We start from the raw sequence: 19,681 nt of genomic DNA, 5'->3' as shown, positions 1-19,681 counted from the left end.
GGGAGGCGTGTGCAGTGTCTTTACACACACGCAAGTTACCATAGAGTTAGAATAGGAACAAAAGAATTGGAAACTAGTTCTTTTAGGTAACTTCCGGATGGACTAGGAGAAAGCTACTTGAAAGTTAAACACTAGGATAGTCAATACCCACAGGAGCACCGGAGTACTTGCGTTACCTCACCCACAGGAAGCGGGTGCATAGGTGTCAAAGTGTGTCGGGTTTCGTCGCTGAATCCTATGGAGCCTTGGAGAAAGATGCTGCAGGTGACCAGGAGAGAAGTGTCCGGTTGGATCCAAGGGCGGATCGAGGATGAAGAGTACCTGAAAGCAGAGGGGACAGAGTCTGGGTCACTAACCAGTGACCAGGAAGGAACCAGGCGTTGTCGCAAAGCAATCAGGTGATGCCGTGAAGCTGGTCTCTGCAGTCACGTGAACCAGAAGGCGTCGACGACGACCAGGAGTCAGGCACGGACTGTCCCACTGTCCCACTGTCGGCGGTGTCGGCTTCCGGATTGGAGTCAACATACCTTGGCTAAGGCAACCCATGCAGGAATCGATGGCTTCTCAATCAGACCAGCAAGGTCTGATGGGCTGCTCCTTTTCAGGGGAGCAAGGGCCAGTCTGGAGCAACCAGACCAGCGGTGTAGATTCAAGTTTTCGTCGTCAGAGAGGCCACTAGCCAACGGGCAAGTGACCGGACAGACGCGTCGAGCAGGAAAATGCAAAAGGGCCCCACGCAGCACTCGTGGAGTGTGGAGGGATGATCTTTGGTGCAGATGATGCTCGGGCTGGGTCTTCTCAATCCCCAATGCACAACTTCGAGGGTGCCTCAGAAGTTGCACAGAAAGCAATTTGCTGGCTTTCCAAGATGGCCGGTCCCACGTCTCACGTCGCCTCCACGGGTCTCAGCTTTGCTGTGGCTGTGGATCGGGCTGAAGGAAGTCTGGAAGTCTGGGTCTTGTCAGGCTCTGTGCTCGGGCTCCGGCTGGAGCGACGACAAAGCAAACCGTTGATGGCTTGATGTTGCCTGCTTGTGCAGGGTGGTCACTCCTTGACCACAAGGGAGATTCTTCAGTCTTCTATCTTCAAGTAGAACGTCGAAGGTCCAGAGTTTCGTTACAATTTTCAGTCAACATCAAATCTAAAGTCTAGAGACTCAGCTCCTACCTATATACCAAATCTAGAGGCTGGATTACCTGCTAGGTCCCTCCTTTGGGTGGGACCAGGGAAGGGGGGGGTTACACCCCTTTCCCTTTGTTCAGTTACCCGCCAGAGCTGGGGCTGGAGTGCCCCAGTACCGGTTTGAACTGGACTATGCATGGGACACCTTGTGTACCCCAGGCAGTGTCTCGTTTCTTTCAGCCCTCCCTGCCCCAATACACTACAGCCTGTCTGGGGTGGTGCTAGCACCTCCCAAGACAGGAAACCTATTGTGCAAGCCTCCCTCGCTGGAAGGACTCCCAGCAGCAGGAGGTACGACTTGTGTCTGTGGCAGCAGCATCCATTTTGTGATGCTGAGGCTCTGGTTAACTTTAACCGGGATTAGTAGGAACAACATGTCTTCTCCCTCTAGAAGGGTGGAATGCTACCCCCGTCGCCAGAACTGGTGAGGGGGTAGTATTCCAAAGCGTATGACACCTTACACGACATGTTTTGATAAAGCCAAACTAGAGTTAGCATTTAACAGCGAGGTTCATAATGCACTTAAGAGTATATGGTATGGCTATATCCTAGAACAGCTATAAGGACATGGTTCCGAAAGCTGCAGACAGGCTCAACTCATGCTAGAGCACCATCTCACATAAAACCAAGCACTCCGCCTCCAGGATTGTTAAGGCCTGCCGTAGGAGTGACTTATAGGTGTATATATGTCTAGATCTAAAGTTAGATATAGGAATACTATATCCAAGCAAGGGGTGATTACACGACCTTGCCCCAGCTGAGTGATCAGCCAGTTGTGTCAGTTTGGATGGCCAGCCAGGGGTGGCAAAAGATATGATGCAGCCCCTGGTAGGCCTTGGAAGCACTAATGCCCTGGGCACCTATGGTACACTATACAGGGGCTTATAGGGTGACCCAATATCCAATTGGAGATGTACCTAAAGTACATGGAGTCCATTTTACAGAGAGAGCAGATAGCCTGGGACCCTGATTAGCAGGCTCCCAGGCCAACTAAGTCGAAAACCAGCTAAACACTAGGCAAAAAAATCTGGGGTAACCATAGTCTGGTATCCACCTTCCTACACTGCTAAATAAAAATTCTCCAGAACCACAAATTAAAAGATAAAGCTGAAAGCCGTTACATCGAAAGCTTTGACAAGACAAGAAGATATTCCAAACAATTGTATTAACTAAAGTTATTGAGAAATGATGGTGTGAAACCAACACTGGCCTTAAGACACATGACTTTAAATCAACTGAGTTTGCTAACTGGGCAAGATATGTACTGTTTGACACTGCCCAAAAAATAACTAAAGGTAAAAGAGATGTGTCTGACAAGTTTTTTTTCAAAGAGATGTGAGAAAATTAACTAATTTCAGTTGACTAAAGTAAGAGCTTATCCCCTGCCCATAGGTTCACTTGGTTAGGAATCAAACTTTTCAGTAACACAAATTCAATACCAGAAACGTTATGATGACTTAGTTTATTGCTGTACTTCTAAAATATACTGTTTGAAGTTCACCTTCGGGGAGCACAAGCTTGTTCATGCACCTGTCATTCACTTTCATGTACTCTCCCATTTGTTTTTCAACTGAAGAAATATACAATTCAATTACAAGAACTACTAGGCTTTAGCCACTGACCGTATTTATTTCAAGGAATGACAAGCTGCAAACAAACGGAGTACACTCACAAAGTGCAGGATGAATTTATCACATTGCTGTGAATTGCTGTTTGGTGTGAGTCACTTTTCGGTTGCTACAGTTTGGTAACATAGTTGTATTTGTTAAATACTATACAAGTTGACATATTTAACTTTGGAATTTATCAAATTTTTAGAATGTTTAGTATTCTAGTGTAGAAATTACGGAATTGATTCTATTATTTCCGTATTAGGAGATCACTGATGTCAATGAGAATCTAAAATTACAGACGGGATATCAGCCACATTTTGGCAGATGTCTGTTCTGCCAACTCTAAAAAAGGCCCATAGTTCTCACCAAAGATAGTAAAATGTAAAACCTAGAGAAGGTGCTGGGACAGAAAAGTACTCTGCAAGGCTTTAAAGACATGTACACCTGCCCTGAGTGCCAAACAGTACTGTTGTCTGGGTACCTAATGCTGATTTTTTTGTGTGTCATAGGCGAACATGGATCATGCGGTTGCACAATGACATAGGCCTGTCTCATGAATTGCTGTCTTGTTGGACCCTGAAGGGCACCCAAAGTGCTACCCTCATAGTGCTGGAAGGCTACGACCCTCACCAGAATTAAAGCAGCATAAGTGCGGTGGTGGCAGCATACCTTGTAGTGATCACTAATAGTGAAAAGGACCCTTTTACCATGTGTCACTGGAGTGAGGCCCACAGGCTCACTCACCTTTTGAAAAGTTCTATCGCTGTGTGCTTACCTCAATCTTTGCCTACATCAGTTAGATGTGGAGTGATGAATAGCGCAGGGGTGGTGACTCTCCGTTGGTTGTATATGTGCCTGAGAAGGGTACAGTAGAAGGATGGTGCAGTACTGTGCAATACATGTGTGGTTAGGACATGTGCAAGGTGTATGTATAGATTACATGAGAGATGTAATGCTGTGCAGTACGTGCGCAGGGACCACATGTGTGTATGTGTGCTTGAGTGAAATACAATACATGAAAGATAAAGAGTTTTGCAGCGTGCCTAGTGAGTGTGTGCGCTGGCAGTGCATGTGTTTTAAAATAAGCACACCCTGGTTGAATATAAGAAAGCTTCATCAGTGAACTGTGTGGGAGTGTGGGCGCTGGATGCATGTGTACATGTCAGGGTATAAAACATAAAGGGATTAGTGTTGGACAGAAAGTGTGCTATGAATGCACACTGAGTGAGTGTGCCTGCAATGGAAAATGATTCATTGTATGGAGGACCCGGGGTTCCATTTTTGGAAGCCAAGGTCTGCCTGGTGAAAACTAAAGGAGGAGAGGAATTCCCTCAGACAGATTTGTGTATCGATGCATTTCTATGAGCTGGGTGAGGACACACTGGAGATATGAAAGAGACTCCCTTTACATATCAAAGAACTCAGGCCACAGTCCAAAGGAAAGACTTCAGGCTACAATTTGTGGGTTGGACCTGTGCTGCGAGGAAACTGCCCCAGTCTCCCCATGGAGGACTGTTGGTGACGCAGTTGCATCCACGCTGGCTCCAGTCTAGAGCTGGAGAAAGGATTCCCTACCTCCATTGCACAAAGTCAACTTGCTGCTTCTTCACAAGCAGGGAGCTGCTCTGACATCTGAGAGACCTCTAGTCCACCGGTCCAGAGAGAGAGCCTGAGCCTCGAGGTGCTGCCGCAAAGGCACAAGCAGCCCGACCTCTCCAAACTGAGCAGGACTTGCGTGTGCATGTTTGAAGGTGCCTATTGCATTGCTGAACTCTTCTGTGGTGCAAGAGTGGATACGTTGAGAACAGGGCCAGTTGGACCACGGGGGAAATCCCTGGGAACTGTGCTGCAGCACTATACACCCTTTTGACTAAGTTCCTACAAGGTCAGAAGTGAGAACTCTTGAGTAAAGCCTATTAGTTTGCATTCCCTGATGCAGCCACCATTGAATGGGAAATAACATTGAGCATGTTACATGAAAGAGGGTGGGACAGGGATTCGCTTGACAACTACTAGAGCCACGACTATAAGGGCATTGTGTTGTGGAATTTGAATGTTGCTTTTTTTGCCTAAGTAGAATTAGAAATAAAATAAAAAAAATTCTTATAAAAGCAGGTATTTGGATGGATATTGATTTATTGTTTGCACTTTGAGTTATGAGTCGTGTTCACAGGCCTGCATCTACATCCCCCTCTCCCGGGACCTTGACCGCTTGACCACAGTCACCATTGAGAGTCAAGTGCAGAAAGGGGTAATTAGCCAGTTGAGCAGGATCCATAGTAGATAGAGTCCCGGGACATCAGAAGTAAAAGTCCTCAACTACCACTTTTGGGCCCAGTAAATCCTGTGTGCTCTGTGGCCATCGGAAATGGGTTCTGACAGAGGATCTACCTTTATATGGATGTGCATAGTGAATCTGCAAGAGAAGTAGGTATGTAGGGCTGCCAAGCCGAAAAAGACGGAAGCATGACCCCAAGCTTCACTGTTTTAAGAACAAATTTAACTGAACAAAAATACTTTATGCTTTTTTGATAACAGATACAAAAATATTGGATGAAAAATAATAAAACATTTGAGGTCACAGGTACATAGCTTTTTCTCAGTCGCAAACGGCCTGATTTGCAGAATCGGTCCATTTGCGACTGGTAAAAATCCTTTTTCTGTGTACCAAACCCTTTTTATTTTTATTCCATACCCTATCACCGAATTGCAAAATAGGTTAGCGATTCAGTATTAGTAAAGGGTATGTTAGGGGCATCCCTTTCTAATAGAACTAGCAGGGGTATTTATGAATGCTTTGCGACCGAAATGCAGTTGCAAAACATTCGCTTTTTACCATCAGTTTCAATTTGGTGGCAGCACAGTCGCAAACGGGAAAGGTCCCCAAGCGACCCCTTCCCCTTTGTGAAGGTTTTCAAAAAAGGTTTTAGGAGCAGGCACTTGTCCCACTGTCTACTCTTAAAAAATGAAAAGAAAACTTTTCATCTTTCTTTTTTAAAAGCATATCGTTTTCTTTTCAGGAAAATGGGCTGCATTTAAAAAAAAAAAAGTTGCTATATTTAAAAGCAGACCCAGTCTTGGTGGTCAGTCACCACCAGCAGGCCACCAACCCTGTGTTTTTTACAATTCCCAATGGGTCGCAAAATGCAACCTACCTCATAAATATTAATGCGGTAGGTAAATAGCGCCCCACTGTGAATGTTGTACATAGCGGTTTGTGATTTCCTAATAGTGAATAGCAAAACTTTGCTATTAGGAAACGTAAACGAAAATGTTAGTACATGTGCCCCTTGATTTCTAATTAATTTCTACATTTTCACTGTCGGAGAACGCAACATGGCGTACGCTAAAATAAGTACTCCAAGTTATTGACATAGGCATCATTTTTTCAAACGCAATTTGAGCTGCTGGTCAGGTTTTCTTCGATTCTGGAACACACTGTGGACGTTATTCACTATTTTAATGAAGTTCTTCAGATGTATTTCCAATGAAGAAGGAATTTAACTTCTACTAAGAAGGAAATCATTATCTCTGAGGGGCAGATGTCCATCTTATGTAAGTGGTTTATCTGATGAAATTATGATACGCTGCAATATCAGGATGTCAGCACCTGCTTCTATTAAAGGAAACAAAAGACAGGGGAGGGAGGGTAGGGGTTGGGGGAGTTTAGTATGAAATAGTTGGAATATATGAAAAGAAAATGTCTGATCATTGCATTAAACACTATTGATATGTGGGGACACCACGATGTGAACCTTTTAACTGTGTCGGATATACTGTATTGGTCCTTACCTACTTTACTAATAAAAAGATTTTCAAAAAAAAAAAAAAGGCAACAAAAGACTAATAGTGCATTCAACCTAAAACATTTGATCTTGAAAAAGCAGACAGAAAGACAGCTAAGGGCCGTGTACAGGTCTGTGTAATATAGAGCCGAACTGACTCCATCCAGTCGTTCCTGTTTTTGAGGCACCAACCTTTTGTGAAATCTCTAGCATTCTGTGCCAGCAAGGCTAGCGATGTAACCATCTATTCCCCTTTCAAAAGTATTGAATGTGAAAGTGCCTAATGCACAACTGACAGAGTTCTGAGATGGTCAACAGAGCATCACACACTGTATAAATGCAAAAAAACTTAACTAATCAAATAGTAGATACGAAGAACCCATTCCTGCCTCTAGGAGGGAATTGAATATTTACAGAAGGCTCGATTTATCATGCTTGTGTGCACCTAAGTGGAACTTGTGTGTGCAAAAATAGATCTGTGCGTGAAAATTCCATGACCCTGATGGACAGAAACAGGATTAGCACACATTTCTGCTCGCAGATGGGTCCCAGAAATCGTATGTCTCAATCTGAGGAAAGAAACCCTATAAGAGCAAGAGGGTACATTTCAGCTCAAGCACATTAAAACACCTGCCTTGCCCAGGAGAGACCAAAGATTGTGAACTCGGATTGAAGGAGTTTTAAGGGCCAAGAAGCCACACTTCCCATTGGTCGTGAGTACTGCTATCTCCCTGGGTTATCACTATTGTCTAGAGGGTTCCAAAAATAACAAACAAATAAGCGAGCATCAAAAACTCGCCAGGCCTGCCCAAGGCAGAGAGAACATCTATGCACACACACACACACACACGTATGCAAACATACACTCATTTACCCCACCCTGCTTTCGGGTAAAGGGCGTGGATGAATATCATGCACTGCACCTAGTGCCCCTTGAAACAGTGGCAGCCATACTCGATTTGGCAGGTCAGGCACTTGACACAAAGAAAGGCCATGCAAAGAAAGGGCATTCAAAGGCAGGGTCACCGCGCAAAGTACATGACCTCAGACTATGTGCTTTGCCTAAAGGTTTCTGCAGACAGGAGTAATTGGTTGTTCCCTTGCAATAAGCGACTAATTAAAGAACACTCAAGTGACGTCCTGCACCTTGAACACATATGGTTGTGAGCAACTTATTCCTTTTTATTTCATTACTTTACTCAAAGAGCCCTGGGAGTGTCTTTCAATTTATCCAGATGGATTCCTTAATATTAAAGTCAGGCCTCACATTTATGTTTACTGGATATTGAGATTTAATCCCTGAAATATTGAGGACAGAGACAGTTGCATTATTACAGCACAGCACACCGTGTCACTAAGAGTGACAGCAAATATAGTGTTAATTGGTTACAAGTGTAGCAATCAACTTATTAATTCAGTTGCAAACAAAAAAAGCACTTAAAAGTATCAACTTCACCCTGCCTCCAGAAAGAGCTTGTGACCTTGTACATGAGATGAGACTGACAAGGAGATAAAATTGTAGATTCGCCTTTAAAAATAAATCTGTGTATTTCCTAACACGAAAATGGCTGAAATTCTGAAACTTTAGGATGCTTTTTATTTTTGGCTCTAGTTCAATATGAGTATTATTATTTCACAACACATTCACATAGACAACCTGCCCTGAAGAGAGACTTCAATCAGCCCAAATGCATTTGCTCCCTACCTGTGGGTCTCCAAAGTAAATCTGCATAACCAGTGCAATTGTGACCCCTGTTGCAAAGGTCAAACAGGCTGTGATGATAACAGTCAGGCCATCCTGGCGGCAGCTGCAGTCCCCAGAGAATGGGTCTTTGGTGGTCTCTCTCAGCGGTGACACGTCTTGGCTGCCCATTTCAGAGGACGAGGAGGGAAGCCGCTGCAGACGAGCCGATTTCAGGAAGGAGTCTGGATCTTTGGTGGAAGAGAAGGAAAGAATATATTTAAAAAAAACTTCACATAGACCTGAATGTAGACATTGCATAATGTACTTTTATGTTATCCCCAATTCATTTTACAAAACATCAATTAAGCCAGTCAGCAGAGCATAAGAGAGGTTTATATCAGTGAAAAGATGTCCTACTTTTAATGCGGTTAGTTTTAAATGTTCTTCTTGCTTTTAGCTATCGCCTTGAAAGCTTTTTGCGTCAGACAGTGCCCACATAAGGCAGAGGTCTGCAACAGGATCCTCTTGTTTGTTTGAAGTTCTGGAAGAAGCCCATTTTTTAACAAAAGATTTACTGGGTATTAGCACTTAATCCCCCATTTTTGGGTTCTCATTTTACAGTGAGTTTTGGAAAACTTGAGCAATGCCTGTGACAGAAATGTGCCACCATTGGGCAATATGCAGTCTGGTTAATCTTCACAGCTTGTTCCTAAACCACCAATCCGGGCGAACTTTCTGCTCCATTAATTATCAACAAGTGAGCTTTTGTCTGCAGGCATCCTCGGTCAGATGTGAAGGGACAGGGCTTTCTCCAGCATAATCTGGGTGCAATAGGAGAGAAACAACAACAGGAGACCCCAGCGCTGCCTAGTTCTGGAATGACACGTCATGTTACTAAGTATACTAAAGATTCGCTAATTGAAGACACTGTGTATTGAGGAAGCATTTCACAGAATATTGCATAAGCGTGATGATATGGCAATAAAAGAAAAATGAGAAAATTTCCAACCAGCCATGATGGTTTTAACTGCGACACCACAAAGCATGTCCAACAAACCCTCTCTTTAGATTTCTGATCTTGTTCGGCGATGCTATCCTGAATTATAATTTCTACTTCGATGTCCATCTTGCTTTTGATAATTTGTTGTATTGAGGAAACTTATTTGTTTAGAATTTGTTAAGGACATTGATATATCTCCTGAAAAAAATTATTTAATCAGATCCTAGTTGCAATACCAACATCTGCTGTTTTTCAGTGAGTTTGACAAAAAGAAATTTGATAGGTGTCTAGATTTTCTGTTTAACAGTGGGCTATTGATAAATATTTACCAGTTGAGAACCACCGGTTTTCCTCTTCTCATTTTCTAGCATTTTATTAACACGTTCCTCCCTAAATGGTGGATGACTGATTTTAAAGATCTTATTTGGATCACAGCAAATCTGTTTAATATTCATTTTAACTAATGTATATAGCTATTCCTACTGATTTGATTTTTTTATATGTATTTAGGTGCTTTTATGGTTTGTCTACAAAAGATCGAATAACGCTGTGTGACTGACTGACTGATTGTTTCAGGCTGCATTATGAGGGATCATCCAAGGTATCGATTGTACAGCAACCAGAAGGGTCAACATAGAAACAGGGACTGATGGAAACATACTTAACAGAAGTGACCAAATTACCATTTATTGCACTATTCATTCAAAACACAAACAGAAAATTATGGAGATGATAAAACAATTGATAAATGTGAGACATGTCTGCATCACGAATCAATCTCCAGATTTACTCAGACAGAGATTTACTCAAGGGGAAATTGCAGATCAGGAAATTGGACTTACAGTTCAACTTACAGTGGGTATCACAGGTGCAACAGCCTGGTCTAATACTTAAATTTGGAACCACAACGATCAGGTTGAAAATTGCACTAGTTTGTCTCAATATTCATCCATCAAGCTTTCGGTAGTTTCGCTCCGAATTCACAATGCAATCGCTTTTAGAAGGCAAACTTAAATCAGTAAAAGGAAGGTGTTTCACCTTGGCAGCAATAAAATACTCAGCCGACATGTAAATAAAAAATAAAAGCAATACATAGATTGCACCAGTTAGTAAGGGATGCTAACATAACATCCGCATAAAATTGTCATTGTGAGTCATACCAGAAAGAACAATTACAAGGTGGTCATTGTTGTGTCTCCCATTCTACCCCCGGACTAGTTTTTTTAAGTTATCCAGTGTCATCTCTGATACCAGGGAGGGTGACATTTGGAAGACACATCAATGGGATTTTAAGAACAATTTGGTATACACAACTCAATTACTTTTAATTGGATTGTACATTGTAAGTGCCTACATTTTTTATTACAATGTCTATTATCTAGATATGGTTCACTTTATGTTTTAGGTGAGAAATTTAATTTTTGAGGGTTGTCAAAAGTACTATATAATTGTGAAAAACATTAGTACGAAAATGAACTTATGATGAGAAACCTTTAGCATTTTTACCATCTTTGGAGTTCAGACTCGTCCTACCACTGCTCACTTGATTATTGTAGAACGTCTAAATTCAGTGTTTCACTTTGCCAGCATTATAATACTCCCCTGACATTTGTAAAAACGAGAGACATGGACGCCACCATTTAGTAAGGGTTGTTAACATACCATCGTCATGAAATTGCCATCTTTAATCGTACCATAAAGAACAATCATAAAATAATTATTGCTGTGTCTTTCACTCTTCCCAATGGACTCGTTTTTCTAGCTTTTAGAAGGTTCATCTATGTGTTGGAGGAATGTTCCATGAACTCCCATTATCGACTTTGTCTCAGAGGCTGGATGGCAATTGGGCTCCTTACGATTCCTATCTTAATAAACCAATAAAGAAGCTTTTCAAAGATAAAATGGGGACAGAAATGTATATTTAAGAAAATTGGATAGGAACGCAGGCAGCTGAATCCAGTATCGGTAACCGTCACCTGGAGAGGAGACATTCAGGAAAATTAAATCGAGGAGTTAGCATACTATTCAGGACTGTACTTCGGGGGCCTGGGTTTCTGGATGAATATTAAATGGAAAGAAACATGATAATGCAACTAAAAAGGTACTGTTGTGGCAAAGGGTAGAACATTTGGAAGTGGGCATTCAATTTGTGAGACAGGCTTAATACACTCCCTTACCTGTTGTTCACAACCTCAGGTCAATATACCAGGTGATGTGCATCACAACCTAGAATCCATCTTCGCTCAGTGGGCATGCATTGTTTTGTGCAGCATGCTGGTTGGTAACAAACCAGTAGCTCTTTTAGATGGCAGTGCCAAGTGCTGGGCAAACAAGCAGCTCCTCATTGGATGGGCACGCAGGGGGAAACTGTTATGGATGTGAACAAAGATGTAAACCTGTGGCACAAATATCTTGTCCATTGAGCTATTTGGAGAAACTTTGTCAGTTCTCAAAGTATTTAACATTCAAATAGGACTCCGTGCCAGTGGAGGTGCCACTGTACTGTTTAACACTAGCCGGCCTCTGATTTGGATTAGGTGTCAGAGGAGAGTATATTGGTACCTCATCAGTCACTTGGATTCAAAAGATTGGGCAGTGCAGCATGTTATCCAGTACCATGCCTGATACCAGAGAGGGTGAAATTTGGAAAACCTCGTGACCGTTGTGCCTCATACAGGCCTATCTCCCTGCTAAACGCAGAACCTAAAATTCTCGCGAAGGTTCTCGCCAACCGCCTCCTTACTGTTATCTGTGACCTGATCCATCCGGATCAATCTGGCTTTATCCCGCACCGGAACACTGCTCTAAATCTGTGCCGCCTTCATGGCGTTCTTGCAAGGGCGGAGCTTCTGTCTGAACCGGCGATTTTGGCTTCATTAGACGCCACAATGGCCTTTGATACGATAGAGTGGCCGTATCTTTGGGCCACTCTTGAAAAGTTTGGTTTCGGTGCGGGATTCATTAGTTGGGTGAGGCTACTGCATGCGGACCCACTGGCTCGGGTGGTCGTCAACAGTAGAGTCTCCCAGTCCTTCGCTCTTGGGAGGGGTACCAGACAGGGGTGTCCGCTGTCCCCCTTCTCTTTGCCCTCGCCCTGGAACCGCTCGCTGCCTGGCTCCGATGGGAACTCTCGATGAAGGGCATTCGTTGGACCCCTGACTTTGAAGACCGGGTGTCGTTGTACGCAGACGACATTCTTCTGTACCTTACCTCCCTCCGTAAGTCCCTCAACGTACTCTTTGACGTCCTAACTTCATTTGGCAAGAACTCCGGGTTGATTATCAACTGGTCTAAGTCCTGCGTATATGTTATCTCTGGTGGTCTTCCTCCCCTACCGACCAGGTTTCCCATTCAGGTTTCCCACCCTGGCTTTAAATATTTAGGGGTTCACATATCGTTGGACTCGGCTGCCCGTTGCGAGCATAATCTCCTTCCTCCTTTGCGGCGCTTGAAGCTCGACGTGGATCGTTGGCGTAGATTGTCGCTGTCCCCACTTGGTCGAGCGGCACTGTTCAAAATGATGTCCCTACCCCGATTTCTCTACGCACTCCAGAACTCCTTTGATATCATTCCTGCGCGCTACTTTCGGGAGGTTGAGGGACTCCAGAGGAGACTTGTTTGGGACGGCCGAGCGCGCATTGCTCTCTCGAAACTAACCCTCCCCTGGTACGATGGGGGTATCGCACTCCCGGACATCAGGAGGTACTATTGGGCCTCCCAGTTGTCTGCCATTAACCATGCCACATACGCTCCCATGCCAAATCCAGCTTACGCTCTGGATAAATACTTGTTGCCCGGTGGCAACTTTAATAGAGCACTCTACTCTCGGACGGCGGGAAGGAACCTTACGGGACCCACTAAAATTGCAGTGCGTGTGTGGATGGACGCAAATGCGGCTATGGGATGGAATGATCGATTGACGCAGGCGACCCCTTTGTTTGCTTCGGAACGCTTGGGGTGCCTCTGGATACGAAAGGTTTTGAGAACTGGGACACGATTGGACTTAGTAGAGTGGGTGATCTTTGGGTGAAGGGTGCAGTGAAAACATTTGCGGAGCTTCGGAGTGAATATGAATTGAGTGAGCGGGAGTTCTTCAGATATGCACAGGTGCGTCATGCTTTACTGTCGGTCTTCACGGCCGGTACTGTGGTCCCTGAATCTTCCCCACTTGAAGATCGTATACTCGACGGTCATCTGCCTGATGGTACGATCTCCTTGATCTATAAAAAGTTGATTAACAATCGGGCAGATCTCCTTGTGCGCCTCAGGGAGACCTGGGCTGGAGACGGGTTGGAATTGGACGATGAAGACTGGCAGTCTGCTCTATCCTCCCCTAAATAGGTTGCCATTCCGGCTCGTCTCCGCCTTGTCCAGCTTAAAATTCTTCACCGCGTGTATGTAACTGGTCCTCGTTTGGTTGCCATGGGTTTTTCGTCGGATGGGTTGTGTAGGCGAGGTTGTGGAATGAGTGCCACCTTCCTTCACATCCTCTGGGAGTGCCATGAGGTCGCTACGTATTGGGGCCGTGTGCACGCTGTGATGGAGTGCGTCACTGGGGTCGCTCTGTTGCCTGAGGCTCGAAGATGTTTGTTGAATGTGTGGGAGCCGAATGATTACACCGTTGCCCAGACTCGGTGGGCAGCTCTTGGGAACATGATTGCCAAAAGGGACATCGCACAGCTCTGGGGTTCCCGGCGGCCTCCCACCATGTCGAAGTGGAAGGAGAACATGGACTGGTGAATGTTCAGGGAGAAGACGGTATATTTGGCTAGGGGCAAGCCCAGGGCGTGGAGTAAAATTTGGGGCCAATGGAACGCGTACCGAGGAGACATCTGCACTCCCCCCTTCGTGGATATTCCAGACGCTTCTCTGTCACCCTGACCTCTGGGGTTCCTTGATTATCATATTCCTTGTTTGAATGTCCTGGATTCCCCACTGCCTCCCCCCCATAGCTTCTCCAACGTCCTCCTGATTCCCTATCCATTATGGTATGTCCCCAGTGTCTGGCCTCGACTCCATTTATCATGCTTCTCGCCTTGAGTTGTTTTATTCTTTCGTTTTTATTTTTTTGTTCCTTTATAAAAATAAAAATTGTGTATCCTGCATACATCCTGTGATGCCGAATGTGTATCCTGTACTTCTGCTGGACCTACCCGGGGTCAGCTGCTGTTTTACTGACTGCCTATTTACGTGACAACCACTAGCGGCCGGCCTCTGGGTTGTAGGCCCATACTTGTAATTTTCTTTGTCTTGCACAATAAAGTTTAAAAAAAAAAAAAGAATATGTCATTCTTGCCAGTCTGATGTTTTGGTAAAGAATGGGATTGATATAGTCTCTTGCCTTTTTTATATGATTCAGTAGAATTTTGACAAAGGATCTGTACTACTGTTGCTGTGCCTCTGAGCATGTCATTTAATAAAATGGATCTTATCCAAATAGAGTATGTAAAGTATCATTCATGTGAAGACCTCCACAAATACCACCTGCAACAGAAGACCTGTGGCCCACTGTACTAGGAGAAAGGTCACAAATTACGTACTCACTTTTTGCAACCTGTCTCGCAGAGCAACTAATCTAATAGGTTGTATCACAAAATCTTCAGTCATAATAGGTTGCACAACAACCTGTCTAATGAATATTAATTAAATATGTCACTATTTGCAACCCTCTGTAATTGGCTACAAACACAGGGAGGATGGCCTACAAGGAACCGTACAACACCATTCTTATTGTTTGCATTCTCAAATGGGAAATTCTCTCTCTATATATGTTTTTTTTTGTTTTAAACCATCCAATGTTTCTTAAAGAAACCAGTGCTGCTTTAAAAAAATGAAGGTTCCTATTTGGAAAGATATCTGGGGAGCCAGCAGTGGTCCCAAGGATCACTGGCTGCTCCCACTGAGCACACTCGACACAATTCCCAAAGGAAAAGCTATCCAACAGGGGCAACTTCCTCTTTTAAAAAACTGTTACCACCTCTTGAAGAATCAGCAGCATTTTAATGGTTTGCGTCCTTAAATGGGGATCTCAAATCACTGACACATCTCATATCAAATCAAAATTAGAAGGAGATGCCGTTTTCATTCCCCTTCCCCAACTGCGATTCAGATTGAGTCCCAAGATCCCTGCTGCAATTAGGTACGCCCTTTTAGAATCCCAAAAAGTATTTACAAATCACTAAAGTGTCATTTTTCTGTCACAACCCCTTTGTTTTTGTTAACTAGACGGTTTGTGACAACAAAATGCCTTATTTAATAAATTGGTCCCTTTGTTCCTTTCGCTTCAACTGAGAAAAATGTTGAAAACTACCAAAGTTTCTCCAAAGCCCTTTTTCTTTTTAACAAGGCTTGTGTCCACCCTATAATGGCCTCGTGGGAGTATTCCATGATATCTGCACTTCCTATGCTGAAAGCGCCAAACCTGTTGGTGTTTATATGTAGAACCCCTGTGGTTGTATACAATAAATATAGCTTTGCCCAACATAGTGTTGAAAACAAATCTTAGCTCATTGTCTCCCCAGTCACTATGTTTATGATGAGAACGAACCATCTAGCTTTAATACAGTTTGTGTGCCAAGTGTACCAGATTTGCAGACTTTGCAATACAAGTGCCCCTTAGGCAGCGCCATAGCATGTACACCTTCAGACCTGCTGCAAATAAACATAACTGTGGTCACAGATAACTTTCTTGACAGGAAGGATTGACTTGTTTTGTCTGAATGCTCTGGTTTCAGTACCTTGCTGTAGTTGGTATGGTCATAGTCAGGTGTTAATAATGTACAGAATTTCTTCCAAAGTCTGCCACTTATCTGTGCTAGATTGCGGCTGACCAATTTTCCACATCTGAGTAAAGGAGCTATTACCAATTGTAAAGCTGAAGCTCGCATACAGGGTAATGGAGTATATCTGAGGAGAACCATTTGAAGGCAAACTGCACCTTTCCTCCAGACAACTCAATGAGCAGTCATCAAGACCTTTAACTTGATGGGCTTCCTCAATGGCATCTATTCCAATCCCAGTAGGCGATGGGGGAGGGGGTTGATGGGGGGGGGAGGTTGAGGATAGTGGGTGAAATACCTTGGCCTCAGAATGAAGAAGGATCACACTGATTTCTCCTGAATCTGCTCAAGTCTCCTGATGGAGTAAGTCAAGAGACCAGTGTAAAATGTGTTAGCATCATCAACCCAAGAATGAACCCTGGGCCGAATCAGAAAAGATCTGTGCTGTGTGTACAATCAAGGAAACACGTTTATAGCCAAATGTAGGAAATAACTTACGGATTCGATCCCTTCAGACACCTTAACTAGATATTATAAAACATGGCCTAAGGGTCGATGTGTGACCCATATTCCTCCCACCGCCTGCTGAGTATTACCTGCATACATCATTATTTATTTTTTTAGTTTTCTATAGCAAAACAAGACCCAGAGTAGGGTATCAGAGCGCTTTACAAAACAAAGCAGAGTAATTATAAAACTTTTGCAAAAACAGAGCAGAAAGAGTATCAAAACATGTTTCGCTCGTCATGAGGCACAGTTGCGCTGTGCTCATGACGAGCTGAGCTAATTCCCCTGCTGTGCTGGGCGTTCCACTGAGCGGGCGTGGTCATGACGAGCTCAGCTCGTGATGAGCACAGTGCCACCGTGCTGCATGACGCGCCATAAGCACTGCGGCGTCGCGCGCGCCCCCCCTGCGTTGCGGGGGAATGAATTAGCCACGCAGCGAAGGGGTTAACAAGTTTCGGCAGGTCGCAGAAACGGTAATAGAGATGATTTGTTCGGAGCAGTAGGAACAAGTTTGAGTACGATACACCTGAAAATCCAGATAATACTGTGAAATTATCTCCACCACAGTGTGTATGCATGTGAAAAAGCGAGTGTGTGGAATTCTACATCACTTTCTGCCTCTCTCCATCCTGGATAGAAAGTACCCACTAGCATGCTATTGTATAAATTAATTCCCTCCTTTGAGACACCTGATGGTACACGGTCTCAAAGGTGCTCAACAAAGTCAATATTGGTCATCAACCAGTCTAACTCAAGATCTCTTTCACGGAATGTCTTTCCACACAAAAAAATCTGCCCAATTTCAAGTACAGGGTCATTTAGTGTTCTTTAACGCCCGCGTGGCTCAGTGGCACTGAAAGAATAGAGCCTCAAACAATACTTTCCTGTTTAGGAGAGCTGTGGAGGTGCTATTTCCGGCTTTACAAATTTGGAATTTTAGATATATTCTATCACTAAAAGGTAGAGCTTTTCGTAGACAAAAACAATAAGATAGAGACGGGCATACAAAAATCAGAACATAAGAATCCCGTGCGTAGACAGTTCCTTAGTAACTACTTAATGGTTTTCTGCTGATCTCCAAGCAGAGAAAGCGCTCGCCAACCCCAACAGAAACTGTTAAGAGCGTGGCGTCAACCGACTGCCCATTCACGAGCATAAGGCGCCCTCTGCTGGCTACACTTATGATATGCATTTTACAGTATCGTTGAAACTGAAAGAACTCTTATTTTAATATGTTATGTACTTTGTTTGAAGTCAATATAAAAAGTGCTATAGTTTGCAAAATCTCAAAATGGGTGGGGGATGTGATTTCAAAACGGGTGGGCTAATAACCAATCCAGTCACTTGGCCAATTACTTTGTTTACACAATTGTTTGGTACCCAAAAATTCATATTATTGTCCTAAAGTAAAAACCGTACAACTGTTAACCTTGCGGGCTGGGCTGGTTCCACAAAAGGGAGAGACAGACAGAGACAAGCATTTTCGCTTTTAAGCGCTCTCTAAGGTACACCGCTTGGATCTCGAGCTACAGTTTAAGGCAGTCTTGGCGGACGACTTTATGCGCAACTGAGAGGACTCTAATATCCTATCGAGCAGCACAGGGTATCTGGTGCAAACTCAAGAGGGCGATATTTAGATGTGACATGCAATGCCAGTACATGATTTTTGGAGCCTCATTAACATAAGAACGTATGGCTTTTTAGACAGCTTTAGCTATCATGCCTAACTATTGTATTTCCCAAAAACATACATAATGTACATATTTTACATCAGTGATACTGAGAGTAAGGCCTGGGGGCCGCTTAGGGACCTACTGATCTTTACAGGTGCCCCCCTGTTGAAGAGCAGCACCGGACTGCTGTTTACTGGATAGAGCACTAACATTTAGAAACACGTTTAATAAATGGGCAAGCATATATCTACACACTATCTGAAGTAAAGTAAGAAAATAGGCTGTCCTGCGCAATTCAATCCTAGAAACACCTTCATTTTTAAAGACATCATGTAACAAATAGCTAAAAATATGATAAAGTCTCTTCACAATTCAAACAATTGTATTTCTTTAACATGCGGAGGCACTTTACCTTAGTACATACGATTATATCATTGCATTGAGAAGTATTTTTTAAAAGTGATCGTTTTCAAACATGAACATAGAAATATTCATGCCGCCCTTACTCTGAAAACAATGCTAATAGTGAGCCAAGTGGCAAGTCAGTTGTCATGTGCACCGTCTGGTTGGTCTGGGCTGTTATTATACATGGACAACATTATATTCTATTAAATCAAAAGAAAGAGAAGGTTTTGTACGGCGCATATCCTGAACTCATCTCTTTCAAAGTTCCTCTCTATGTGATTATGAACAAAAAAAGAGGCAAAGTGAAATAAAACAATTGTCTAAGATGATAAAATGTGGTCAAGTGGTGAAGCTAGGATTGATCCCGGGTTTTCTGGTTTTACATTGTGCAATTAATCCCCCAAATGAGCAGCTTTCATTTGACATCAAAAGTTAATGTGTTGCCTTTAATTCTTGGCCCATGAGTTTCGAGCGTGAAGGTTTTGGGCTTGAATGTCCAAGAGAACCACAGTCAGGCACTTGGATCGAGCGTTCAGTGACTCACCCACCTCTATGACATCATTTAAATTAAGGTGACACAGGCACAGGAAGGATATGATTTATCATCAAACAATTTGGCGAAGCAGGAGTACCAACACCAAAGAACAGAACTCCCACTTTTCAGATTCATATGTTTCTCACTACACCATATTTCACTTCGTGAATTATGAGACTAGGAGTTTTTTTATTTATTTATTTATTATTTTTATTTATTTATTTCATTTATATAGCGCAAACAGCTACCCAACAAAGGGTTTCCCGGCGCTAGTGATCCAGTGCTTTGATTGGTTCAGGTTCTAGATGTTAAACAACCAGGTTTTTAAGGCCTTCCTGAATTTCATATAGTTGGTTTCCTGCCTAAGTGTCACCGGAAGAGTGTTCCAAAGTGAGGGTCCGAGATATGAGAAGGATTTTCCACCCATTCGCGCCAGCCTGATTTTAGGAATCACAAAGTGGTTGGCTGTGGTTGAACGAAGGGTTCGAGATGGGCGGTAGGGATGTATTAGATTTTGT

The 19,681-nt window shown here is 43.4% G+C and overlaps 1 protein-coding gene across 1 annotated transcript in view; it reads right to left on the bottom strand.

Annotated features, from left to right (window-relative positions):
- GGT7 (gamma-glutamyltransferase 7) overlaps positions 1–19,681 on the bottom strand; it is a 377,510-nt gene that overhangs the window by 240,554 nt on the left and 117,275 nt on the right. The window contains exon 2 of the mRNA XM_086932278.1: positions 8,286–8,512. Within this exon, the coding sequence (XP_086788404.1) occupies positions 8,286–8,512 (227 nt within the window). The remainder of the gene's footprint in view (positions 1–8,285; positions 8,513–19,681) is intronic.

This window comes from Lissotriton vulgaris, chromosome 7 (genome assembly GCF_964263255.1).
Source record: "Lissotriton vulgaris chromosome 7, aLisVul1.2, whole genome shotgun sequence".
NCBI lineage: Eukaryota > Metazoa > Chordata > Amphibia > Caudata > Salamandridae > Lissotriton > Lissotriton vulgaris.
Note: the sequence above shows the minus strand (reverse complement) of the source record. Positions and strands in the feature narration are given on the sequence as shown.